This window comes from Cervus elaphus, chromosome 21 (genome assembly GCF_910594005.1).
Source record: "Cervus elaphus chromosome 21, mCerEla1.1, whole genome shotgun sequence".
Lineage (NCBI taxonomy): Eukaryota > Metazoa > Chordata > Mammalia > Artiodactyla > Cervidae > Cervus > Cervus elaphus.
In genome coordinates this window covers 66,998,298-67,024,770 of record NC_057835.1, presented here as the reverse complement: position 1 = coordinate 67,024,770, position 26,473 = coordinate 66,998,298, and the positions used below count along the sequence as shown (strand labels likewise).

The 26,473-nt window shown below is 38.4% G+C and overlaps 1 protein-coding gene across 1 annotated transcript in view; it reads right to left on the bottom strand.

Annotated features, from left to right (window-relative positions):
• The window catches only part of STK3 (serine/threonine kinase 3), a 296,567-nt gene that overhangs the window by 54,370 nt on the left and 215,724 nt on the right, over window positions 1-26,473 (bottom strand). The window contains exon 10 of the mRNA XM_043879157.1: window positions 18,479-18,654. Coding sequence (XP_043735092.1) covers window positions 18,479-18,654 — 176 coding nt within the window. The remainder of the gene's footprint in view (window positions 1-18,478; window positions 18,655-26,473) is intronic.

Below are 26,473 nucleotides of genomic sequence, written 5' to 3'. Positions count from 1 at the left end.
TTCATTCTAATCCCCTACATACGATTGGTTATCATATCCAGATGATTCTTAAATCTAGGATATTTCTTTTTTTTTTTTTTTTTTATTAGTTGGAGGCTAATTACTTCACAGCATTTCAGTGGGTTTTGTCATACATTGACATGAATCAGCCATGGAGTTACATGTATTCCCCATCCTGATCCCCCCTCCCACCTCCCTCTCCACCCGATTCCTCTGGGTCTTCCCAGTGCACCAGGCCCGAGCACTTGTCTCATGCATCCCACCTGGGCTGGTGATCTGTTTCACCATAGATAGTATACATGCTGTTCTTCTGAAATATCCCACCCTCACATTCTCCCACAGAGTTCAAAAGTCTGTTTTGTATTTCTGTGTCTCTTTTTCTGTTTTGCATATAGGGTTATCGTTACCATCTTTCTAAATTCCATATATATGTGTTAGTATGCTGTAATGTTCTTTATCTTTCTGGCTTACTTCACTCTGTATAAGGGGCTCCAGTTTCATCCATCTCATTAGGACTGATTCAAATGAATTCTTTTTAACGGCTGAGTAATATTCCATGGTGTATATGTACCACAGCTTCCTTATCCATTCGTCTGCTGATGGCCATCTAGGTTGCTTCCATGTCCTGGCTATTATAAACAGTGCTGCGATGAACATTGGGGTGCACGTGTCTCTTTCAGATCTGGTTTCCTCGGTGTGTATGCCCAGAAGTGGGATTGCTGGGTCATATGGCAGTTCTATTTCCAGTTTTTCAAGAAATCTCCACACTGTTTTCCATAGCGGCTGTACTAGTTTGCATTCTCACCAACAGTGTAAGAGGGTTCCCTTTTCTCCACATCCTCTCCAGCATTTATTGCTTGTAGACTTTTGGATAGCAGCCATCCTGACTGGCGTGTAATGGTACCTCATTGTGGTTTTGATTTGCATTTCTCTAATAATGAGTGATGTTGAGCATCTTTTCATGTGTTTGTTAGCCATCTGTATGTCTTCTTTGGAGAAATGTCTGTTTAGTTCTTTGGCCCATTTTTTGATTGGGTCATTTATTTTTCTGGAATTGAGCTGCAGGAGTTGCTTGTATATTTTTGAGATTAATCCTTTGTCTGTTTCTTCATTTGCTATTATTTTCTCCCAATCTGAGGGCTGTCTTTTCACCTTACTTATAGTTTCCTTTGTAGTGCAAAAGCTTTTAAGTTTCATTAGGTCCCATTTGTTTAGTTTTGCTTTTATTTCCAATATTCTGGGAGGTGGGTCATAGAGGATCTTGCTGTGATTTATGTCGGAGAGTGTTTTGCCTATGTTCTCCTCTAGGAGTTTTATAGTTTCTGGTTTTACATTTAGATCTTTAATCCATTTTGAGTTTATTTTTGTGTATGGTGTTAGAAGGTGTTTTAGTTTCATTCTTTTACAAGTGGTTGACCAGTTTTCCCAGCACCACTTGTTAAAGAGGTTGTCTTTTTTCCATTGTATATCCTTGCCTCCTTTGTCAAAGATAAGGTGTCCATAGGTTCGTGGATTTATCTCTGGGCTTTCTATTCTGTTCCATTGATCTAAATTTCTGTCTTTGTGCCAGTACCATACTGTCTTGATGACTGTGGCTTTGTAGTAGAGTCTGAAGTCAGGCAGGTTGATTCCTCCAGTTCCATTCTTCTTTCTCAAAATTACTTTGGCTATTCGAGGTTTTCTGTATTTCCATACAAATTATGAAATTCTTTGGTCTAGTTCTGTGAAAAATACCGTTGGTAGCTTGATAGGGATTGCATTGAATGTATAGATTGCTTTGGGTAGAATAGCCATTTTGACAATATTGATTCTTCCAATCCATGAACACGGTATGTTTCTCCATCTGTTTGTGTCCTCTTTGATTTCTTTCATCAGTGTTTTATAGTTTTCTATGTATAGGTCTTTTGTTTCTTTAGGTAGATATACTCCTATGTATTTTATTCTTTTTGTTGCAATGGTGAATGGTATTGTTTCCTTAATTTCTCTTTCTGTTTTCTCATTGTTAGTATATAGGAATGCAAGGGATTTCTGTGTGTTAATTTTATATCCTGCAACTTTACTATATTCATTGATTAGCTCTAGTAATTTTCTGGTAGAGTCTTTAGGGTTTTCTATGTAGAGGATCATGTCATCTGCAAACAGTGAGAGTTTCACTTCTTCTTTTCCTATCTGGATTCCTTTTACTTCTTTTTCTGCTCTGATTGCTGTGGCCAAAACTTCCAACACTATGTTGAATAGTAGTGGTGAGAGTGGGCACCCTTGTCTTGTTCCTGATTTCAGGGGAAATGCTTTCAATTTTTCACCATTGACGGTGATGCTTGCTGTGGGTTTGTCATATATAGCTTTTATTATGTTGAGGTATGTTCCTTCTATTCCTGCTTTTTGGAGAGTTTTAATCATAAATGAGTGTTGAATTTTGTCAAAGGCTTTCTCTGCATCTATTGAGATAATCATATGGTTTTTATCTTTCAATTTGTTAATGTGGTGTATTGCATTGATTGATTTGCGGATATTAAAGAATCCTTGCATTCCTGGGATAAAGCCCACTTGGTCATGGTGTATAATTTTTTTAATATGTTGTTGGATTCTGTTTGCTAGAATTTTGTTAGGGTTTTTGCATCTATGTTCATCAGTGATATTGGCCTGTAGTTTTCTTTTTTTGTGGCATCTTTGTCTGGTTTTGGAATTAGGGTGATGGTGGCCTCATAGAATGAGTTTGGAAGCTTACCTTCATCTGCAATTTTCTGGAAGAGTTTGAGTAAGATAGGTGTTAGCTCTTCACTAAATTTTTGGTAGAATTCAGCTGTGAAGCCATCTGGTCCTGGGCTTTTGTTTGCTGGAAGATTTTTGATTACAGTTTTGATTTCCTTGCTTGTGATGGGTTTGTTAAGATCTTCTATTTCTTCCTGGTTCAGTTTTGGAAAGTTATACTTTTCTAAGAATTTGTCCATTTCATCCAAGTTGTCCATTTTATTGGCATAGAGCTGCTGGTAGTAGTCTCTTATGATCCTTTGTATTTCACTGTTGTCTGTTGTGATCTCTCCATTTTCATTTCTAATTTTGTTAATTTGGTTCTTCTCTCTTTGTTTCTTAATGAGTCTTGCTAATGGTTTGTCAATTTTGTTTATTTTTTCAAAAAACCAGCTTTTAGCTTTGTTGATTTTTGCTATGGTCTCTTTAGTTTCTTTTGCATTTATTTCTGCCCTGATTTTTAAGATTTCTTTCCTTCTGCTAACCCTGGGGTTCTTCATTTCTTCCTTCTCTAATTGCTTTAGGTGTAGAGTTAGGTTATTTATTTGGTTTTTTTCTTGTTTCTTGATGTAAGCCTATAATGCTATGAACCTTCCCCTTAGCACTGCTTTTACAGTGTCCCATAGGTTTTGGGTTGTTGTGTTTTCATTTTCATTCATTTCTATACATATTTTGATTTCTTTTTTGATTTCTTCTATGATTTGTTGGTTATTCAGAAGCATGTTATTTAGCCTCCATATGTTTGAATTTTTAACAATTTTTTTCCTGTAATTGAGATCTAATCTTACTGCACTGTGGTCAGAAAAGATGACTGGAATGATTTCAGTTTTTTTGAATTTTCCAAGACCAGGTTTATGGCCCAGGATGTGATCTATTCTGGAGAAGGTTCCATGTGCACTTGAGAAAAAGGTGAAGTTGATTGTTTTGGGGTGAAATGTCCTATAGATATCAATTAGGTCTAGCTGGTCCATTGTGTCATTTAAGGTTTGTGTTTCCTTGTTAATTTTCTGTTTAGTTGATCTATCCATAGATGTGAGTGGGGTATTAAAGTCTCCCACTATTATTGTGTTACTATTAATTTCCTCTTTCATACTCGTTAGTGTTTGCCATACATATTGCGGTACTCCTATGTTGGGTGCATATATATTTATAATTGTTATATCTTCTTCTTGGATTGATCCTTTGATCATTATGTAGTGTCCTTCTTTGTCTCTTTTCACATCCTTTATTTGAAAGTCTATTTTATCTGATATGAGTATTGCGACTCCTGCTTTCTTTTGGTCTCCGTTTGCATGAAATATTTTTTTCCAGCCCTTCACTTTTAGTCTGTATGTGTCTCTTGTTTTGAGGTGGGTCTCTTGTAGACAGCATATATAGGGGTCTTGTTTTTGTATCCATTCAGCCAATCTTTGTCTTTTGGTTGGGGCATTCAACCCATTTACATTTAGGGTAATTATTGATAGGTGTGGTCCCTTTGCCATTTACTTTGTTGTTTTGGGTTCACGTTTATACAACCTTTCTACATTTCCTGTCTAGAGAAGATCCTTTAGCATTTGTTGAAGAGCTGGTTTGGTGGTGGTGAATTCTCTCAGCTTTTTCTTGTCTGTAAAGCTTTTGAATTCTCCTTCATATCTGAATGAGATCCTTGCTGGATACAGTAATCTAGGTTGTAGGTTATTCTCTTTCATTACTTTCAGTACGTCCTGCCATTCCCTTCTGGCCTGGAGGGTTTCTATTGATAGATCAGCTGTTATCCTTATGGGAATCCCTTTGTGTGTTATTTGTTGTTTTTCCCTTGCTGCTTTTAATATTTGTTCTTTGTGTTTGATCTTTGTTAATTTGATTAATATGTGTCTTGGGGTGTTTCGCCTTGGGTTTATCCTGTTTGGGACTCTCTGGGCTTCTTGGATTTGGGTGGCTATTTCCTTCCCCATTTTAGGGAAGTTTTCAGCTATTATCTACTTGAGTATTTTCTCATGGCCTTTCTTTTTGTCTTCTTCTTCTGGGACTCCTATGATTCGAATGTTGGGGCGTTTCACAGTGTCCCAGAGGTCCCTGAGGTTGTCCTCATTTCTTTTGATACTTTTTTCTTTTTTCCTCTCTGCTTCATTTATTTCCACCATTTTGTCTTCTACCTCACTTATCCTATCTTCTGCCTCCATTATTCTACTCTTGGTTCCCTCCAAAGTGTTTTTGATCTCATTCATTGCATTATTCATTTTTAATTGACTCTTTTTTATTTCTTCTAGGTCTTTATTAAACATTTCTTGTATCTTTTCAATCTTTGTTTCCAGGCTATTTAACTGTAACTCCATTTTGTTTTCAAGATTTTGGATCATTTTTATTATCATTATTCTAAATTCTTTTTCAGGTAGATTCCCTATCTCCTCCTCTTTTGTTTGACTTGGTGGGCATTTTTCATGTTCCTTTACCTGTTGGGTATTTCTTTGCCTTTTCATCTTGTTTAGATTGCTGTGTCTGGAGTGGGCTTTCTGTGTTCTGGAGGTCTGTGGTTCCTTTTTATTGTGGAGGATTTACCCAGTGGGTGGGGTTAGACGATTGGCTTGTCAAGGTTTCCTGGTTAGGGAAGCTTGCGTCAGTGTTCTGGTGCGTGGAACTTGATTTCTTCTCTTTGGAGAGCAATGGAGTGCCCAGTAATGAGTTTTGAGATGGGTCTATGTGTTAGGTGTGACCTTGGGCAGCCTGTATGTTGATGTTCAGGGCTATGTTCCTGCGTTGCTGGAGAATTTGTGTGGTATGTCTTGCTCTAAAACTTATTGGCTCTTGGCTGGTGGTTGGTTTCAGTGTAGGTATGGAGACTTTTGGACAGTCACTTATTACTTAAAGTTCCATGTAGTCAGGAGTTTTCTGGTGTTCTCGGGTTTTGGGCTTAAGTCTCCTGCCTCTGGATTTCAGTTTTATTCTTCCTGTAGTCTCAGGACTTCTCCAACTATACAGCACTGATAAGAAAACTTCTAGGTTAACGGCGAAAAGATTCTCCCCTGTTAGGGACACCCAGAGAGGTTCACAGAGTTACATGAAGAAGAGGAGAGGGAGGAGGTAGATAGAGATGAGCAGGAGGAGAAAAAAGGGGGACTCAAGAGGAGAGAGACAGATCTACGCAGCTGTCTGTTCCCAGAGTGTTCTCCGTAGCCCAGTCACCTACAAAGATTCACAGAATTGGATTGGGAAGAGAAGGGGAAAGTAGGAAATAGAGGTGTTCTGAGGTAGAAAACAGAGAGTCAAGATTGGGAGAGAATAATCTTCAGTTTAAAAATAGGGCTTCTCTTTTTTTTTTTTTTGTAAGGTTATAGTGTATTGAAAATGAAAATTAAGGAGTAGTAGAGCAGTACTAGAGGACTTTAAAATAAATAAGAGAAAAAGAAAAATAGAAAATAGAAGAGAAAAAGCAAAGAAAAAAAAGAAGAAAAAAGAAAAAAAAAAAATTTTTTTTCCCCTAATTGAAAAAATCGTAAAAATCTATGGAAATGAAAGTTAAGGAGTAATGGGGGAGTAATAGGGGATTTTAAAGGAAAATAAAAGAAAAAAAGAAAAAAAAAAAGAGAAAAAAGTAAAATTATATCTAGGAGTTTCTCTGGAGCTGTTGCGGTCAGTGTGGGTTCGGCTCAGTTTCAGATAGCTCCTCGTTCCAGTTACACTTCTCGATATCTACAGGCCCCTTCCGGTGCAGTCGGTGTTTTCTAGAGGGATTTTAATCTGTTGCACCAGTCCCTTCTGAAGCGGTTCCCTTTATTTGGCTTCTGTTTGCAGGTCTCTTCAGAGCCTCATTTCCGCCCTGACACAGGCGGGCGGAAGTGGACTCTTATTCAGGTAGCTAGTTCCGTCGTCGCTCTGCGGGGAGGGGCTGTCGCCGCGGGGAAGGGCTGGCGCTGCGGGGACGGGCTGGCGCTGTGGGGACGCGCTTGCGCCGCGGGGATAGGCTGGCGCTGCCGGGAGGGGCTGACGCTGCTTTCTCTGTCTGCGCTGCTCAGGCTTCCGGCTGTTCTATATGGAGCGCGCCCCGCGCTGCGCGAGGTTCCAGCCCTTGGGTGTTCCACAAAAGCGCAGAGTGAAAAGCTGCGCCTGCTCTCTGTGCCTTCCCCGTCAGAGCGGTCCAGGCAGCCAGGGGCTTGGTGGGCGCACTCTCCCCAGGTGTGGCGTGCCCACTCCCTTCCACGGACCCAGTTTCAGTTTCCTCTGGCGCCAGTCGGGTGCGCGCGCCTTCCGCCCTCCGCGTCCCCAGCCCCAGTCCCCACCCACGCCGGTCGGGTGCCTGCGCCCTGTGTCTCGCCGCGACCCTCCCCTCCCCCCTGCCTCCGGCGGGGCTGGGCCGGTCCGCAGCCTGCGAGCTCTTCTCTGGATTTTCTCAGTCTCTTTGTTCTGCGAACGGCCGGCAGTGTGTTCGGGCCGGTTAATTTACTCTCTCTCTTTTGGTCTCCCACAGTTCGAGTTGGCAACTCACAGAAGCTCCCTCCGATTGTCCTCAGGGCACTCAGGCCCGGACCCTACCCCAAGCAATGCCGCCTAAGATTCCCTTCCCGGGACGGACCTCCGTCCTTAGCTCTTTTGTCTCACTTTTTATCTTTTATATTTTGTCCTACCTCCTTTCGAAGACAATGGGCTGCTTTTCTGGGCGCCTGATGACCTCTGCTAGCGATCAGAAGTTGTTTTGCGAAGTTTGCTCTGCGTTCAGTTATTCTTTTGATGAATTTGTAGGAGAGAAAGTGGTCTCCCCGTCCTACTCCTCCGCCATCTTGGCTCCTCCCCTCTAAATCTAGGATATTTCTTAAAGCGAATCTCTCATCACTAATTTCACTGTCTTTGTCTTAATCATTTGACAATTTCAACAGTCTTCAATCCAGCCGTCCTAGGGTTCCAGTCTATCTAATTCCTATCTGCTTCACCCTGACACTAAAAAACCAATTTGATAAGGGTTACTCTCCTGATAAGAACTCTGCACTAGTTATCCACTGCCCACAGAATTAAGGCTGAATACCTGCTTGGCAGTTGAGACCTTCACAACCTGGGTCACTCCCAAATCATCCCCAATATTCCTCTGTTTCACAGTCATTATCTCCTTTAGGACCTGTTCTCTCACTTAGCTCAAGTGTGCAGAAAAGCCTTCCTCTGTGTTTCTGGCTAAGCCAACTCACACCTTCGCCTGCACCATGTATGAAAGCCACTTTACTCCAATGGTCATCATCAGTTTTGCCTCTGTCTACAGTTTGGGTTCAGTGCCATCATTTACCCATCTTCTAGTTTTCTTGATTTCAGGCTCAAACTACAGCCTGTTCGCTAAAGGCTTAACAACAGTGTAGTTGTCAAGAGCAATTAATTGTACAGGGCAAACTCTGTAGTCATACCTCCTGGGTTCAAATTTTAGCTCTGTCACCCAGAGTCTATGTGACTTTGGCTATGAACTTACCAGCTCTCATGCCTTAGTTTCCTCAGTTTTTGTTTTTTTTTTAAAGGTGGGGGAGAAATTACAACAGTACCTTCTGCAAAAGGATCACTTTCAAGAAAATGCTTTGAAATGTACTCAGCACACAATAAATTCTCAATGTTTATTAGCAATTATTTCTGCTAATAATTACCATCTAGAAGCAAAAGGGACAGGGAAAATTCTGAGCAGTAAAATTACACAGGTAGACAAAACTGCACTTATCACTCTAAACTTCAAAGAACTGATGAGTCAGAAAAATAATCTCAGATGCTGACATTTTAAACTTCATGCAGCATCCTATCCTGAGTTCCAGCAAAATGTGGAATAGGCTCTGAATGGATGGAAGCCTCAGATTTCCAGCATGGAGTCAAGAGAAAGAAAGGTATAAATGAATACAGACAAGAAAGAAATTCTTACAAGTGAGAGCAACTGATGTAAAAAATAAAAAGAAACTCAAAGGTTGACTAAGTTGCAGAAAATGCTTAAAAATGACAACAAAAAAGGTGAATTTTTAGCATATCTAAAGAGCTGCTTTTAAATGACTACTACATTGGTCAGGGTTGGATAATTTATTGATTTCAGCTATTTCAAGAATATTTTTCTGAAAGACTATACCTATAATTCTAAAGTAAAGGAAAAATGGAAAGGCAGAATTTGTTTGCAGACATTAGCTGTGTCTGCTAATTGATTCACACTGGTTTCTGTGAATCAAAGGGGAATTTAACCATCTGGTTTCTATTGGGCCTTATATACCAAGCAACACTCAGTCAGGGTAAGAATAACTGAATATTGAAAACCAAAGTCAGGCAATTTTCAGTTCTGTACCATCACTGAAGTTCTTTTCGGTAAATTTGTACCATCACTGAAATTTTCTTTTCAGTAAATTTCTTTTCATCAAAGATTATAATCATGAAAATGACTGTTTCAGAACTTTCTTCCATACCAACAATAATCCATAACTAACTACTCGTTTCATTTGACTAGTTAGTAAAAGTGTATGGCTGATTATCAACTTTTTGCAATTTATTTTTAGCCTTGACTATTATATAGCTTAATTTGCATTCTCATATTAAGAGAGAGAATAAAACTAAATTGAAGGATTAACTGAGATTTTTATAAGACACTAATAAGAAACAGCTTTAATTACATGTGTATACTGCACATCAAATTTAATATGCATCATTACTTAATTCATGAAGGAGAAAAAAACCTCCTTTGTTAAAAGCCATGAAAATGTGTCTTAAAAATAAATCAAAATAATTAAGTATCTCTATATCAAAATTATTCTGCTACTGTATGTTAGTTTGATATCCTCTTTTGCTTATCTCTGTACTATCTGTCTATATTTCTAGAAAGATGTTTCTATTATTGATGGACAAAATTATAAAATAAAACTAGTTTGGTTCTGAGTCAAGACAACTAGGTTTTGATTTTTGAAAAGCTGTAATTTACTGGAATGTCTTCTAATCCAAAGGATCCAGCCTAATGAAAGCTTTCTACATTTAACAAATGAGAGGTAGAATAGAAAAAGTTTCCAACCTAAAATTATGACAAGAGAAAAAGGTGTATTAGTTTAAGCAGGCCAACAAATCTAATGGACCCAAAATGAACTATGTACTTGTAACTCTGAAAGATACAGATCAGGAAGTATGATGGAATCAGTTACGGAAAAGGCTCTGACACGAAACCTGAATTAAGTATGAATGTACACACACAGTTTCAGACTTGAAGAAATTTCATTTAGGATGGTTAAAGTAAAAAAAGAACTCTCCTATTGTCAACACAACCTGATAACTAGGGAGGTTCAGTCAATCCTAACAATTTGTTTGAAATCTTATGGCTTATTTAAGAAGTAAATACTGTGGGGCATGGGTCTTAAATTAGAAGGCAGTAAGTTTTATTGTCCACTCTATAATCCTAAATTCCACTATTGGTTCTTAACATGTTTTTTTCACATAATCACCCAGGAGTCTTCACTGCTTATTGACTAAACATTCAAAATGAGGTTACGAACAAAAAGTGCACTTAGTCAAAATAACTTCCTAAGACATCAACATTAGCCACAATATGTTTAAGTGTATTAACATCTTTGTTTTAAAATGTAAAGTAGCCAATTTTTCAACACACTCTTCTAGATAAATGACATTTTAAAAAGAATAAATTACTATGAGGAGAGTTTATGCTTTTTAGAACTCTTTGGAAAACCATTTTTCCTTTTGCCACGTGCTTCAAACATCGTAATAAATTCCAACATGGTGACAAGAACCCACACACTGCACCTGTGCTTTCTATCTTAATTAATCCAAGAAGTACAGGCCTGCTCACTTTAATTTGTAAAGGAAATGATGATATAGTGAGTTTCAACTTAAGGCATTAATTACCTAAGCAAGCAGAATTAGCTTAATGTTTCAGGAGATCTTGCCTAGACACAAGCACCAAATAAAATCTTCTGAAATTTTGGACGCCTTTAACAGCCTATTTAGGAACAGAAAGCAAAATGCTCACTCTACCTTAGGTGTCCAAATGTATTAAATTATACCGAGGGAAAAAACAGTGTGAGGGTTTAGAGATGCTAAAGTTTTTGTGGTCTTTACTACAGAATTAATTAAACTCAGTTTAGTTGCCTGGTGACTATTAATATTTTCTTCCCTACTTGTATATGAATGTGTATCTTTGAAGAAGGGCCCCACTCTCCTTTCAAAACAAAGGTTACGACTGTCTTAATGCTGCAGTAGACTGATGGCCAAAATCTTATAAAAGTCTCCATGGACCTAGACAATCACATGCTGCAACTGCGCACACAGCACACCATCTGTCGGATACAACTGCCAGCACCGCTTTCGTGAGCTGGCGAAGGACTGCAACAGTCAAGAATTCTCCAAGTGTTTCAAAGCGCAGGGCTCTCATTAATTTTAATTTCCTGTTGGCTCTCGAAGGAAAGAGTGAGCAGCGAACACACCGTGTGCCACAAGCGCTCCAGTTCAGGCTGCACGTACACCTGTGATCATAAACGCTTCTCCGGGGCTGGCCACGCAAGAGCTTGGGATTCTGTGTTTATTTCTTCTTTACCCAAGAAGAAATAAATCTGAAGGATCTACAGTTATCTTCTCATACTGGGGTAATACTCCTGCAAACATCTGGAAATACTTGACAGTAATCATTTAATTAATGCAAAACTAATCGATGACAACATGCTTAAAGACTCCCTCAGCGGAAGTGCTTTCCTTGGTGCACACGACTAGGGTCTGAGGAGAACAGGCAGTTCTTTGACTCAGGAGCGCACCACGAGCGAAGCTGTGAGCCAGCGTCTCTTTAAAGGGCAAAGGCGCTCTGGGGTATTTAAGTAGCGAAAGCAGATGGTAGCATACTGCTTTGCTGCTGAAAACGCAGATGCTGTTGGCTGAAGTTTTTACCTCCAGGCTCCCTATAGGGCCTGGGTGGCTGAGGGCTTTCCAAAGGCCTGGCATCGCTACAAGCGTTTGCGTGGGCTCCTGGACCCCACCACTGTCTCCACTTCATCACCCTCCACTGCTGCTGGCTGCCCTGGTGGGCTGAAAAGATCCTAAGACGGGAAGATGCCTAAAGTGCCCCTGTGGCTCCAGAAGCAGGGCTGGTACTTCCTCCAGCTTTCTTTACTGCTTTCTACAGTTGGCAGCACTGAGGTTTCTTGGGTTTTGTGGGGGGTTTTGGGTTTGTTTGTTTTTTTTTCCTATCACCATAATGATTTGCCAATCCAGAGTCAGAGGAAGAACTGCAAAAATCTCAGCAAAGTTCAGGGCACATTTATGCTTGAAGGAGAGGACTTTATTTGCCTTCTGCCACCATCACAGAGACTGTTTCTCCAGTGTTGCCGTGGAGGATTTTTGTGTCCCTTAGCTCAAAAGAGCAACACAAACTGAATATTTAAGAAAAATTTTAAAAGTTACCTTACAATTAACATTACATTCAGTTTGAGTCAAAAACGAAACAAAAAATAAATAAATAACTGATTTATCTAATCCCTCTTATACTAGCAATTACTGTCAATCCAATTCCTTTTTTAAAGTTTGGAACCAATACAGTGGATTAGCAGATGGCTTTTAAAAGTTTTTGTTCTTATTCCAAAATCTTTACATTATCCAAAGAATATCTATTTAAGTATGAATGATAGTGTAATTTCTGCAAAACATGATCTTCATACCTGCTCTCCAATTAACACTAAACAATCTGGATGCTAAATCTGTTTGGAAATAATTCTAACAAAAGCTGAAACATTAGACGAGTGCTGTTAATAAACAGATTTGCCTTTTACATTTGTGTTAGAAATTTTCATAGCCACACCCTAAACAGAACTTTTTTTAGTAGAGTTAAAATAATTGGTTCAGTTAGCCTCAATACATTTTATCTTATCTTTATGCTACCTTCAAGATGGTGAAATCAGAAATTATTTCTCTTATCATCTCCATACATCCAGGAACATAACAGGAAACAACCAACTGACAGAAAATCTAAAAGACAAATGCTAAAGAAAATAGACAAATTAAGTTGCATGCAGACTTTAAGATAAAGAATGCCTCCTACTCCTCACATCTGTCTGGCAGGTGTCTTTCCTAAGTTTTGCCCTTTTGGAATCTACTCTGAATACAATAAAAGACAGAGAAGTATTCGCTTTCGTTTTTCTTTTTTGAAAACTCTTTTTCTTAAGGCACAAGGAAAAGCCCTCCATGTCCTGTAAACACAGTCAAAATGACTTCGGATAGTTTCAAGCAACTTGTATTTCATAGACATGGGAATCATATAAAGTCTAGTTCTTCTGGAAGGTGTCCTTGAGATACATCATAAAGACAGAAGATAAGCACAGAAACCTGCGCACACTTTAGACTTTGATGAGTCACATTTTTAACATTCTATATCTAATATATGATGGAATAAATAAGACCAGATTTCCCTTATCAACACCAGCTGGGGTCTTAAATGGAAATTGGTCTTTGCTCTTAGTCCATTTTCTTGTTTTGTAAGCAAAGAATTTTATCACATTCTTTATACTTTGTCCCACCTTTGCTTCCTCTTGTCCTACTCTCTTTGAACCTCTTACACACTCTTCCTTTTTTTCAACACACTCACTGCTTCTCTTAGCAATTCTTTATTTATCTTCTGGCAATGATTCCTTTCTTCATCTCTTATTTATTCCCATTTGCATTCCCTCCATACCAACTGCAAACATTTTTCACTTTCCTCCAAGTGATGAGAGGGTTGAGCAGTTCACAGGTGTAGTAAACGCTGGAGAAGGAAGAACTGCTCTAGTCATTCCGTCCCCTTCCCTTCTCCCCTTTTATGGCTACATGCCCTGTGTAAGTCAGAAAAGAAATAATCCTGCAAAAATTAAATCCAGTCATATGATCTTGTGGAGACTCTTCCCAGCTGTGAATTTATTTTCCTTCTCTCTGTTTTTTTTTTTTAAGTTTCACCTTCTATTATTTAGCTCCTCCTCTTAACCAATATCGTCTCTTTAGTAAATCAGCTATTTCTGCTGATTAACCTTTCTAGTGTCTCCTACATCCCTCCCTGTTTTTGCTGCTTCTTTTCCACTTTATTACTATATTATTTAAAGTCTACTTCACATACTTGATTTTCCCCTACCTCTAGTCTTTTTCTATCAATCAATTCTGCATGCTAACATCAAGATTAATATTCTTAAAACACTTTTCATCATGTCATTCTCCAACCTAAAAACCTTCAGTTGGTTTTCCACTGTCTAGGAAATAAAATTTCAGACTTTGCAATCTTACATTTAAGGCTTCCACCATCTGACCCGAACCTAGCTTTCCATTTTATCTCCCGTATTATTCCAAATGCGCTTGAAGGTCTCCACTTCATTGTCACCTAATATATCTTGTCATTTCCTACCTCTAAGCTTTTTATTACACACATCATCCTTTGTACTACCTGCCTTCCCTTCTCCAACCTTTACTGAGTCCTCCTCTTAATAAAACCACATAATATCTGAATTATTGCTCTGGATTACAATTTAACACTTTACTAACTTATATTTTGTCTTAACAAATGTACACACACACACACACATTTAAACCCACAGTGCCTGGCACAATCCAACCATAAAACAGGACATTCATTAAGCTAAAGTTTTCTTAAAAATTTTGGAATTTCCAGATAGAAGGACTCCAGAATCTATGATGGGCGGAAAATGTTATCAGAAGTTGGCCACTGGAAAAACTGATGCTGACTCAAAACTAGAATGAGCTTTAAAAGGACAGTAGAAGACTACATGTCAAAAGTTGTATATGAATATTCTAAAAGTAGGGTATGAGATGGCCCTTGCCAAAACCACTAATGACCTCCGGTTTCCTAAATCCGTCATTCTAAACTCTGCTGAGTTTTTCATTATGACAACTTCCAGTAGACTATTCACAAAGATGACTGCAATAATTCTCATTCATTCCACAGGACCCTCTGCAATGCAACTTTGCTATTCTCCTCATCACAAGGTGAAATCAATTTCCACATCCTTTGATTCTGGACTGGCCTTGTGACATACAGTGACTAAGAATAACCACTTTTAAGTTCAGTGGCATTAAGTACATTCACACTATTGCGCTATCAGCATGACACTCCATCCCTAGGACTTTTCTCATCTTCCAAAACTGAAGTTCTGCACTCAAAAAACAATAACTCCCTACTTCCCCTTTCCTCTGTACCTGGCAACCACCATTTTATTTCTATGAATTAGATAAGACTACTCTAGATACTGCATATAAGTGGAATCACACAGAATCCTTTTGTGTGACTGGCTATCTCACTTAGCTTATTACCTTCACAGTTCATAGATCCATGTTATGGTTTGTGTCAAAATTTCCTTCCTTTTCAGGCTGAATTATATTTCATTGTATGCATATATCACATTTTGTCTATCTGTTCATCTATCAATTGACACTTGGGTTGCTTCCATCTTTTGGCAATTGTGAATAACACTGCTATTAACGTGGATATACAAATATCTATTCAGGTCTTTGCTTTTATTCATTTCTTTTGGGTATATACCCTGATATGGAATTGCTGGATCACATGGTAATTTATGTTCAATTTTTTTGAGGAATGCCAGACTGTTATCGACAGCTGTACCAATCTACATTCCCACGTGTAGTGTACAAGGAAGGGTTCCTTCCAAATTCTCCTCATCCTCACCAACACTTATTTTCTGTGTGTGTGTTTATATAATGGGTGTGAAATAGTATCTCATGGTTTGGACCTTTATTTCCTTAATGATTAAGGAAATCATTATCTGATGATAACAAACAAATCTTTTCATTTGTTTACTGGCCATTTGTATATCTTCTTTGGAGAAATATTTATTGGAGCACTTTGACTATTTGTAAATTCGGTTGCTTAGTTTTTCGTTGTTGAGTTATAGTCATTTAGCTGTATCCTGGGTGCTAACCCCTTATCAGATATGACTTACATGCTTTCTCCCATTCTGTGGGCTGATGTTTGTCTGCTGATAGTGTACTTTGATGCACAGAAGTTTTAGTTCAGTTTATCTATTTTTTTGTTGTTGTTGCCTCTGCTTTTGGTGTCATATCTAAGAAACCACTGCCAAATCCAAAGTCATACAGCTTTCCCCCTGCTTTTCCTACGAGGTTTTCAGATACAGATCTTATACTTATTTAGATCCTTGATTCATTTCAAGTTAATTATTGTATATTGTATAAGGTAAAGGCCAAAATTCATTCTTTTGCTGTGGCTACTCAGTTTTTCCAGCATTATTTCCTGACAAAGCTATCCTTTCCTCATTGAATGGTCTTAGTACCCTTGTTGAAAAATCATTTGACTGTATATATGATGGTTTATTTCTGGGCTTTCTATTCATTCCATCAGTCTATATGTCTGTCTGTTTTGATTACTGTAGCTTTGTAGCAGTTTTGAAACGAGGATGAGAACTCCAACTTTGTTTCTCTTTTTCAAGGTTGTTTAGACTATTCGAGTCCCTTGAAATTCCACATGAATTTTACATGGATTTTTCTACTGCTGTAAAAAACGACATTGGGATTTTAATAGAGATTATATTGAATCTATAGGTTGTTTTGGACAATGCTGACATCTTGAGCAAATTAAGTCTTCCAATCCATGAATATGATATGTCATTCCATGTATTGGTGGCTTCTTTAATTTCTTTCAGCAATACACTGTAGTTTTCAGTGTACAGGTCTTTCATTTCCTTGGTTAAGATTATTTTTAAGTACTCATTTTTTTAGATGATATTGAACTCTAAACTTAGGACTCAAAAGACCTTGCAACTTCTTCTATCACCTTCTTGGAACACTGCCACCACAACATAAAACTTCCAGGCTTGCATGATAGGGTGATAGGGCCTAGACAACTCTTAGCAACTGCCAGACATGAGTGATTTTAGAGATCATTTAGCTCCAGTCAAGCTGCTAGATGATTACAGTCACGTGAGAGACTCCAGGGGAGACTAGCAGAAGAACCACTCAGCTGAACCTAGGCAAACTGCTTACCCACAAAATTAAAAGCAAATAAAATAGTTATTTTAAGCTACTAAATTTTAGGGATGGCAGTAAAGTCTAACTGAACAGAACTAAATCATTTTATTTGCTATTTCTTAACTATGATAATTTATTTACTACTTTGTACTCATTTCAAACTGTTTTCCAGAGGCTGTCAAGATTTATTCCAACTGAGTTAAGACAGAGTTCTTTGATGCTAAGTACTCTACATTATTCATTGTGTTCATGAATGATTTAAAGCTTGAGGGGCAGAATTCTAAATAATTTATATATATTTTAAAAGGAGATAGCATAAAATTAAATTGTATTAGAAGTATAGAAATACAGATTTCTAATTTACAACCTCAAAATTGAAAAAACAGTAAGGAGATACTATAATGAGTGTATTTCAGACTAACCTGTGCTATTGCTAATAGTTGCTAGCAATTAGTGCTAAATTTACTGAGGAGAGATTTTGAAACTTTATTATCTGATTATTAAAAAACTGAAATAATCACAATATTTAGGAGAAAGGTATTTAACATTAAAAATATTTATAATCCCAAAGCATTTAGAGACTTGGTGTCTAAGCAAAATGGCTTGATATTACTTAAAATTTTTGAAGATATACATATATCTAAAATTTTATGTTTTATAACAAACATGTATTTATTAACAAACATAGCTATAGTTATTTTAAGTGAAAATCTTACAGAGCAATAGGCAAAAATAAATGCTATTTTATGTGTGTGTGTGCTCAGTTGTGTCTGACTCTTTGTAACCCCATGGACTGTAGCCCACCAGGCTCCTCTGTTCATGGGATTCTCCAGGCAAGAATACTGGAGTGGTCTGCCATTTCCTTCTCCAAAATGCTATTTGTAATACACACTAAAACAAAAATTTACTTAATAAAAATTTCTACCCCATTAAAGAACTCACTTTAAAAATTTACTCTCTCACATTGTAGAAAGAGTTGTTTTAGAATTATTTATCTAGTATTATATGTGTTCTTTAAAAGAAATAATTAATAAGGAGAAAGAAAAACTAAGGAGAAAATGTAACAGGAGGCAATAGACAAGCTTTTTATGTGGCTCAGATGGTAAAAGAATTTGCCTGCAGTGAAGGAGACCTGGGTTTGATCCCTGAGCTGGGAAGATCCCCTGGAGAAGGGAATGGCTACCCATTCCAGTATCCTGGCCTGGAAAATTTCATGGACAGAGAAGCCGGGCAGGCTACAGTCCACGGGGTAGAAAAGAGACGGACACGACCGAGTGACTTTCACTACTTGCTTATATTTCTAACTAGACATAGAATGGGACTATGTTTTCTGACAAATCAAGAGGAATTAACACTTAAGTAGAAACTATTTGAGTTAAACTTTCAAAGCTGAGGCAAATTCCTCAATGTCTATGTCATAAATACATTTCCAACATTTGTTTAGGAAATTGAATTTACTGTCAGAAATATCTCATATTTGCATCATTAAAAACATCTTTTGAAATAGTTACCATTTTTGTTTTAGAGTCCTAAATATTACTTTAAATTTGGGCTATAATTTATTTAACCACGAGCAATTACTTACACTTCTCTGAAACTACATTTCAACAAACAAACTACAATTTCACCACTCCTCTACCCATATATGACAACACACTGAATATTAAAATATAGTCCATAATTTTAATCATACACAAGTGCATACACACACACACAACCTATTTCTTGCCAGGATGACAAAACAAAGAAAGAGAAACGAAATATGGAAGAAGTAAAATGTACTCACGAAGTCAAAGTCTCCATCCTGAGGAACTTTCCAGTTATCAGGAAAAACATTTTTGGACATAGGGAAGGGGTCATGCATATTCTGATGACAGTTTTCATGACTCTTATTCTTGAAGTCCTGTTTATCAAAGTAATCCATGAAAGACGGCCTTTGTACTTGTGGCGAAGTTGCATTTCCTTAGGTAAACAAAGAACACAAGGAGGGATAAGTTCTCACATTTACTAAGAGAACTGTAAGTTTCATTAAAATATGATTTTTAGTACTATAATAAATTTTCACTAGTCAGATTTAAGAACGGCATAGTTAATGAAGAAAATACAGTAAGTAAAATAAGAATGAAGAAACAAAAATATCTAAGGCAAATAGATGGCCTTCACCTAATGATAAGACAGAGATCTGTGATATTCTTAGATTGTAGAAAGATCTCAGAATTTCGGCAGAATCTTTATCATAATTTTATTAAAAATGATTTCAAATACATTTGAAATTTGTCAAAGTAAGTAAACATTTTAAACCTCAATCTTTGTTCATAAAACATTCAAGCCTACATTGTCATTGTTCCTGAGTACTAGCATCAGCTGTAAGAAGTTACAGCTGATAAGACTTGCCCAGCTTCCTCCTGTGTCTCTTTGACTACTTCCTCACAGTCTTTCTAGCTGATTCTACCTCCTCCTGGAATGCCCCTTGTTTCACCTGTCATATTTTTACCTGTGACCCCTAAAGCTATTTCTCCAGCCCAGACCTTGCTCCTAGGTTCTCTGACTTTCCAACAGCTCAATTCCTGGACCTGCAGTGAATTAGTTACCTTGAATTTACCAGTTCTAAAGCTAGATCCAAGATCTTTTCCTTCAAGCCTGCTGCTTTTCCAGATGCTCTTTGTCTGCCAAAGTTAACATTCTTTACTTAATCCCCAAAGTGATCAAGTTGAGAGTGAACCCAGACTCTCTTTTCCCATCAAACCAAACTGCTCATCAGGTTGTTTAATGCTACTGCTCTATCCACCACTGCTACTGTCTTAGTTTAGCTTCTAATCTTTTCTTGCTGAGGCCACTGTGGCATCCTCCAAACTGGTGTCCGTGCCTTACCTCGGTTTTGATTTTAGTCACACGAACGACATAGTGACCTTTCTAAACACAAATCAAATCATGTCTTTCTTCTGTTTAGGATCTTTCAGTGACTCCTCATTTCCTATACTGAATGATTAAAGTAGAAAATAAACATAGAGTAACTAGACTTTCCCAGTGATTTTCAAACTTGATTCCCTAAAGCCCCAGTGTCCCCAAAAAAGATCTTAAGTATCCATGTATCTGTTTGGCTGACTTCCCTTAGCTGCTCACCTGAAACTATCACAACATTGTTAATCCGCTATATACCTCAATACAAAAATTAAAAAGTTAAAAAAAAACCTAAGTGATTGCCACAAAGATACTTGCCTATGCAGTCCTCCACATAGTAAATTACCTATTATCTAAAAAATTTCTTGTGACAGGATGTACACTTCTCCACAAGGAAGCCTGTTGGGCTATTCTAAGTTGCAGAAAGTCTTTTTAAAAATGTGAACTTGAAGTATGTCTTTTTGCAACTTATACTCATGTTCCAAGTAAATTTCTCTTTCATACACCAGTCCTTCAGATATCTGAAGACAGAGAATGGCTCCATTTTGGCTATCTTTTTCAGGTGAAACATCGCCAGTTCCTTTCATATGACATGTTTTTGAGACACATCATCATCTAGTTTACTGGCCTATGGAGACATTCCAGTCTCTAAATGATCCTCTAAAATCGGACATAACACTGCTAACAGTAACATGGCCAATTCAGAATGTATTTGTAATAGCACTAACAGAGCTTAAAACTATAGTTTGAAAACTAGGTAACACTACTGGCTCAGGGTGAGTTATAAGGCAATTTTGTAAACACTTCTGCAATCAGTCAAAGTAAAAGTCCCATAAGAAATGAGCAGTGGCAACAGGAAGGAAAGAGGCAGAACAATACTTCGGGCTGACAGAAGAAAACAAGGACATGGCTGAGACATTTTATTCCAGGAATCTCCTTTTGCATTCACAACAGTCCTGTGCCTCCTTCTAATCAGAAGCTCCTTTCCCAGTTATAGGAGCCACCACAAACACCCTAGGGTCTCAAGGTGAATAGATCGTAACCTAGCATCTAGAGGCTCTCCCTTTCTGAAGGTGACAGGGGTCTCTCCTGTGGGGAGGAGTGGCCGTGTAACTCAGTTTTGACCAGTGACACGCACGAAGAAGGATCCTAGGAAAGCTCTGTTTTCTTGATGCCCGCATCATTCCTCTGCTTCTTCTTGCACTTCTCTGCCTGGAATGCAGACTTAGCAGCTGAAGATCCGACAGTTATTCTGCAAGCAGGAAGGTGAGAGTACTACCCTAAAAATGAAAGAATCTACCCCAGAGAAAGAATCGCTAATGATGTTTGAAATCACGCTACCGATGTAGGACACTCTGCTTCTGGATTTTTTGTTAAATGAGAAAAGAAATTAATTCCACTCTATTTAAACCACTGTTATTTGGTTCTTCTGGTACCTATTACCAAATTCAGTCCCTAACTACTACATTTCTGTTCCCAAGGAGAGGATATAGTAAGATATAGGAGCAGCAACCTTCAATTTTAACTGCAACTACGTAACACCCCAATTTGAAACTTGGAATTCACTACTACATAGGGGTTCGATTATCACTACATTTCAGGCCGATCTCAAAATCTATGATAAAATGTCTGTCAGAGTCCACACTCAAAATTTTCAAAAATGACCCATTTCTACATTAGAAATAAACATTGTCACAGAAAGTTAACAGAAGTCCAAAAATCAACTGAAATAAAAGAAGGTAGTCTGTTCCATTAGATTTTTCTGTTTGGATGATGTCGAAACAAGGTATCATTAACCAAGACATCCCTCTACACAATTTTTTCAAATGTATGTGCTTATACTTTTAACTATTTTCCATCATTTAGTTTAAAACCTACTATCAACATTTAGAGTATATACTTTTTACATACAAAGAAAAGTTTAAAAACAATTTTTAATTTATAAGGAGGAAAATAGGTTAGGTATATTTTAAAAGTTGGGCTTCCTAGGTGGCACAGTGGTAAAGAATCTGCCTGCCAATGCAGGAGAGCCAGGTTCCTGGGTCTGGAAAGATCGCCTGGAGAAGGGAATGGCAACCCGCTCCAGGCTTCTTGCCTGGAGAATCCCATGGACAGAGGAGCTTGGCGAGCTACCACCGATGGAGTTTCAACGACTGAGCACACCCACACATGTTTTAAAAGTTAATGGGATGGAGCAGCTGTAATTGGCCAGTCATATTTAACTACACGATATGAAACACATGTCCACAGAGTGCAGTTGAGTCTCCAAGGAGGCTCGTGTTCACAGACAGACAAAGAGGATGATGCTTCTGACTTACAATTTGTTTTTTAAAAAAGAAATAGTAGGCCCTCCAACAGAAGAGTGAAGCAGGAAATCTCAAGACAGTAACCACTGTCATATGTGATTGTGGTTGCTATGGTGAATACTTTTTATATACACAGAAAATAATCACATAAAATTGACATCAGTTTCTCCAGTTATAGTTGAATTCTGACCCTATCTTATAAAAATATATTTTTTATTTTAATAATAAATTTAATGGTCAAAATTACTTCATCCTTCAATTTTGGTCCCAATCCCTTCAACTAGTTGCTATGGAACTAAAATCCCATTAGCAATAAGGAATAAAATAATCACCACTCAATTCTTTTGTGTATGTGAAATTTTAAAGAAAAAAATTATTTCCTCTCCTTCAAACATTCCCTAAAACACACACAAGGAAAGTAAATTGTATGGTATATCATACCTTTTACAAAATATGCCAGTCTACTCACAATTATTCACTAACTATTCTAATTTACACATGACTTCTAAAGAGGTGAAAAATTATCATGAAAATTTAAATATACAACAGAATTTTTAGAATAATCTAACAAATATAATGTTTAATTTTTAATTTCTTAACATGAGTATAACAAAGACAGTCAAATGTAGAAATGAAATAATCATCACTTTAGCATAATATCTGGAGTAGGAAATGGTAACCCACTCCAGTATTATTGCCTGGGAAATCCCATGGATAGAGAAGCCTGGCAGGCTACAGTCCACGGAGTTGCAAAGAGTTGGACATGACTGAGTGACTAACACTTCACTTCAGTTAGCATAATATATTTCACTATCAAATGGTTTTTGAATATTACCTAATTTGTTCTAAAAATATTTTAAGATGTGGGTGTTCCACCTGATTAATGATCCAGAAAATCTGTCCTTTAATTTGTTGCCAAGAGCACAGTGAATAGGGTATATATAGAAGGGGTTTCCCAGGTGGCACTAATAGAAAAGCACCCACTTAGCAGTGCAGGAGATGTTAAGAGACCTGGGTTTGATCCCTGGGTTGGGAAGATCTCCTGGAGTGGGGCATGGCAACCCATTCCAGTAGTTTTGACTGGAGAATCTCCCCATGGACAGGGGAGCCTGGTGGACTATAGTCCATGAGGTCACAAAGAGTGGGACATGACTGAGGCGAGTCTCTGTGTGTGTGTGTGTGTACCAGGATGTTAGTCCGTCACAAAGAGAGTGGGACATGACTGAGGCGAGTCAGAGTGTGTGTGTGTGTGTGTGTGTGTGTGTGTGTGTGTGTGTGTGTGTGTGTGTGTGTGTGTGTGTGTGTGTGTGTGTGTGTGTGTGTGTGTGTGTGTGTGTGTGTGTGTGTGTGTGTGTGTGTGTGTGTGTGTGTGCGCCAGGATGTTAGTCCGTCACAAAGAGAGTGGGACATGACTGAGGCGAGTCAGAGTGTATGTGTGTGTGTGTGAGTGAACCAGGATGTTAGTCCAGAAGCTACTAACATCAGCTTTTTCATAACATCAGACTCTACTATGAAACAAAGGAGGATACAGTCAACATGGAGAGGATCTAGAGGCTATTCAGAAAAAGATTAAAAGCTTAGTAAATAATACCTGCACAAAGGTTAAAGGGAATGAAATTGTACAGCCAGAAAAAGTCTGAGGATACAATTTAATAAGTATCCAAGTATACATGAAGGGGTCTTGCACAGAAAATGGTGACCAGCTGTCTTCCATCTCCGATGAGGGCATAATAAAAGGAAATAGACAAATCGAAGCCCAGGATTTTAGTTAAGTGGAAGGGATGATTTCCTGTGTGAGCAGTGAGCACTGCAACAACCACTGTCTGTCTATGGAAGCCCTTTCTTCAGAGGCCTTGATAAGAATGACTGGTTGTCATTTGCAAAAGACTAATATTTATGTGTTTGTGCTCTGCGCTGATACAAGAGGCATCCTATGGTCAAAATACCTACACTAATCACATATCATTAAACATTCCACAGAGCAAAAGCACACAGAACAGACCATATGCAGTACCACAGGTAACTCCGAAGCACTGTGGCCACACCTTAGCTGAACACCCAGTCCCTCTGCAGAGGAAAATGAAGGGTTTCTAACCGCCCCGCGATATGCAGGGCATCTGCACCCAGCTGGAGGTGGGACCTGTCGTCTACTGCTGTCACCTTTACTGCCGTCATTGGCGAAAGTCATCTTAGAGACGCATATAAAGATTTCTCATGGAAGAATGGTAAGATCTCTGGAGAGGTGGGAAAGTGATCCTCCGACATACTTCCCTATACTGACTGACTGTTTTTTGGCACCTGAATTTCCATCCTTAGTTATTTACTCCTTTGGCTCAAAAATGTTTTCGGGAAAAACTGTAAATTTGTTGGGGGATGTAAATATTTCAAGAACATAAAACATCATTAAGGATTTTTTACACCTGCATATCTGATACTTTGCTGAAATAGGTTTCGGGAGGAAGAAGGAAGGAAAGGGATCTGAATCAGAGCTGAAAGAGAATATTATTACTAAGCACAGTATAGGACATGGAAGTTCTCGTTCAGAGCAAATGGTCTCATGCTTACAATTGTGTCCAGAGGCGTCCAATGAACTAGAGAGTAGGAACACCTAATGGTGCTTCTTTTCTTGATATCTCTCCTAAATGCCTTCTAAATCTACGTAATATCTATTTCTAGGATAAATCCTAAAAACCTAAAGCAGAACCTAATTTGCCTTCTCTTACTATTTAAGTGAAACTACATACATGTGTTTTCTAAAATGAAACAATAAACTGTGATCTATTTTAAAAATCACCATGTATTATAGGTATATACAAAGAAGAAATCTAAAAAATACATATTCAATTAAAATCACTTAAATCAATATTTAATAACTGATGAATAGCTATGATAACTTAATATAAATAAAATCAAAGGATTCAGACAGAGGTTATTCCTCTACCCATTCTTGTTACAATATGGTCTCCATGTACTTCACCATTCAGCTCACTGCTTGGTGAACATGCGCGACTGCATCTCCATCTTTCCTAGATAAAACAGGTGAGTTCTGGGCACTGAGGGTACAGTGAGCCTGCTTACTTCTGTCTGAAACAGTAAGCTGTCAGTCCTAGCTGCACCTCAGAAGTACTTGGAAAGTTTACTACTTTGGGATGTTAAGTTTTGTTAGAGATGTGTGGGTCCTCCTCTGGTCTGCAGAACCAGCATCTCCAAGGGGCTACTGCTAAGATGCACACTTGTGAGGTGAGTCATGTAGACCCAGGAGCAGGGTTTATCTTGTAAATCAAGCCTCTGCTCCAGCCTGAGGAGATCTCTTGAGCTCCTGTTTCTGCCTTAGAATATATTTTTCTTTTCTTCCACTTCATGTCAGTTGCAGTTCTAATGGGCTTTCATTCCATAGCTTCACCCCAATTTCTGTAAAAAAAGAAAAAAATTGAGCTGAGGGCTCAGGCGTAGACCCTAGACCACACAATGGGAAATCTTCTCCTTGACAGCATTATTAAACACAGTGAGAGAAAAATTCTTAGCTTGCTCAGTCATGTCCAACTCTCTGCAACCCCATGGGCTGTAGCCCACCAGGCTCCTCTGTCCATGGGGATTCTCCAGACAAGAATACTGGATTGGGTTGCCACTCCCTCCTCCAGGGGATCTTCCTGACTGAGGAATCGAACTCAGGTCTCCAGCACTGCAGGCAAATTCTTCACTGTCTAAGCTACCAGGGAAACCCAACAGTGGCTGAAACTCAGCAACCACTGCCACTGCCTCTGGTGAGCCTTCTTATTGTACAGTCTGGAAAGCTAAACACTACATTTCCTGTAATACCCTGCACCCAGGGTCCTGGGTAAGTGTACTCTCTCATGACTGGGAAAGCAAGAGATGAGGCAGAGAACAGGGGCCTGCTATCTCAGCCATTTCCTTCCAGCAGCACAGCTACGCAGACATGGGATTTTTTTACTACAGCATTCCAGCTCCAGTCGTCAGCCTCACAGGTGCTAAAAATGTGGTTGCAGTCTCAGTGGTGGCTTTCTAATCCCTGAATAGCAACACGTATTTGATCTCAATCTGTATTTTGAATTCAGCAGTGCCAATGGCAGCCTCTGAATTCACTAGCTTCCTGACTGTAATAATAGTAGTAATTCCATAACGGTCACTTTTGTGGGGGTGTGGGAGTCATTCTTGAAGGCCCAGCCTACACAGCCCTCTCTTCCAACCTCTCCGCTGATTTTGTTAATATCCAAAACTCTGAGTTAAATCCTTTTGTGTTTAAAATGCATAGTTTCTGTCCTCCAAAAAACACTGACACAAGCCTATATGTGTATAACTGCTCAACCCTCATAATAAAACCATCAGCTTGGTCATACTACATAGAGTCTACAAGGGTATCCTCAAAACCACTGTAAAATACTTTCCTCAAATGATAAAACACAGTATCCAAATCTAGCAGTTTCTCTGATCTAGAGGTTTAGCAATGTTGTCAAAAAAGGAAATCAAATTGTTCTGATATGATTTGTTCCCACTAACCTATGCTGACTTATAACAATTCAGGTCTCCTTTCCTAAAGGACTCAAAAATATGCT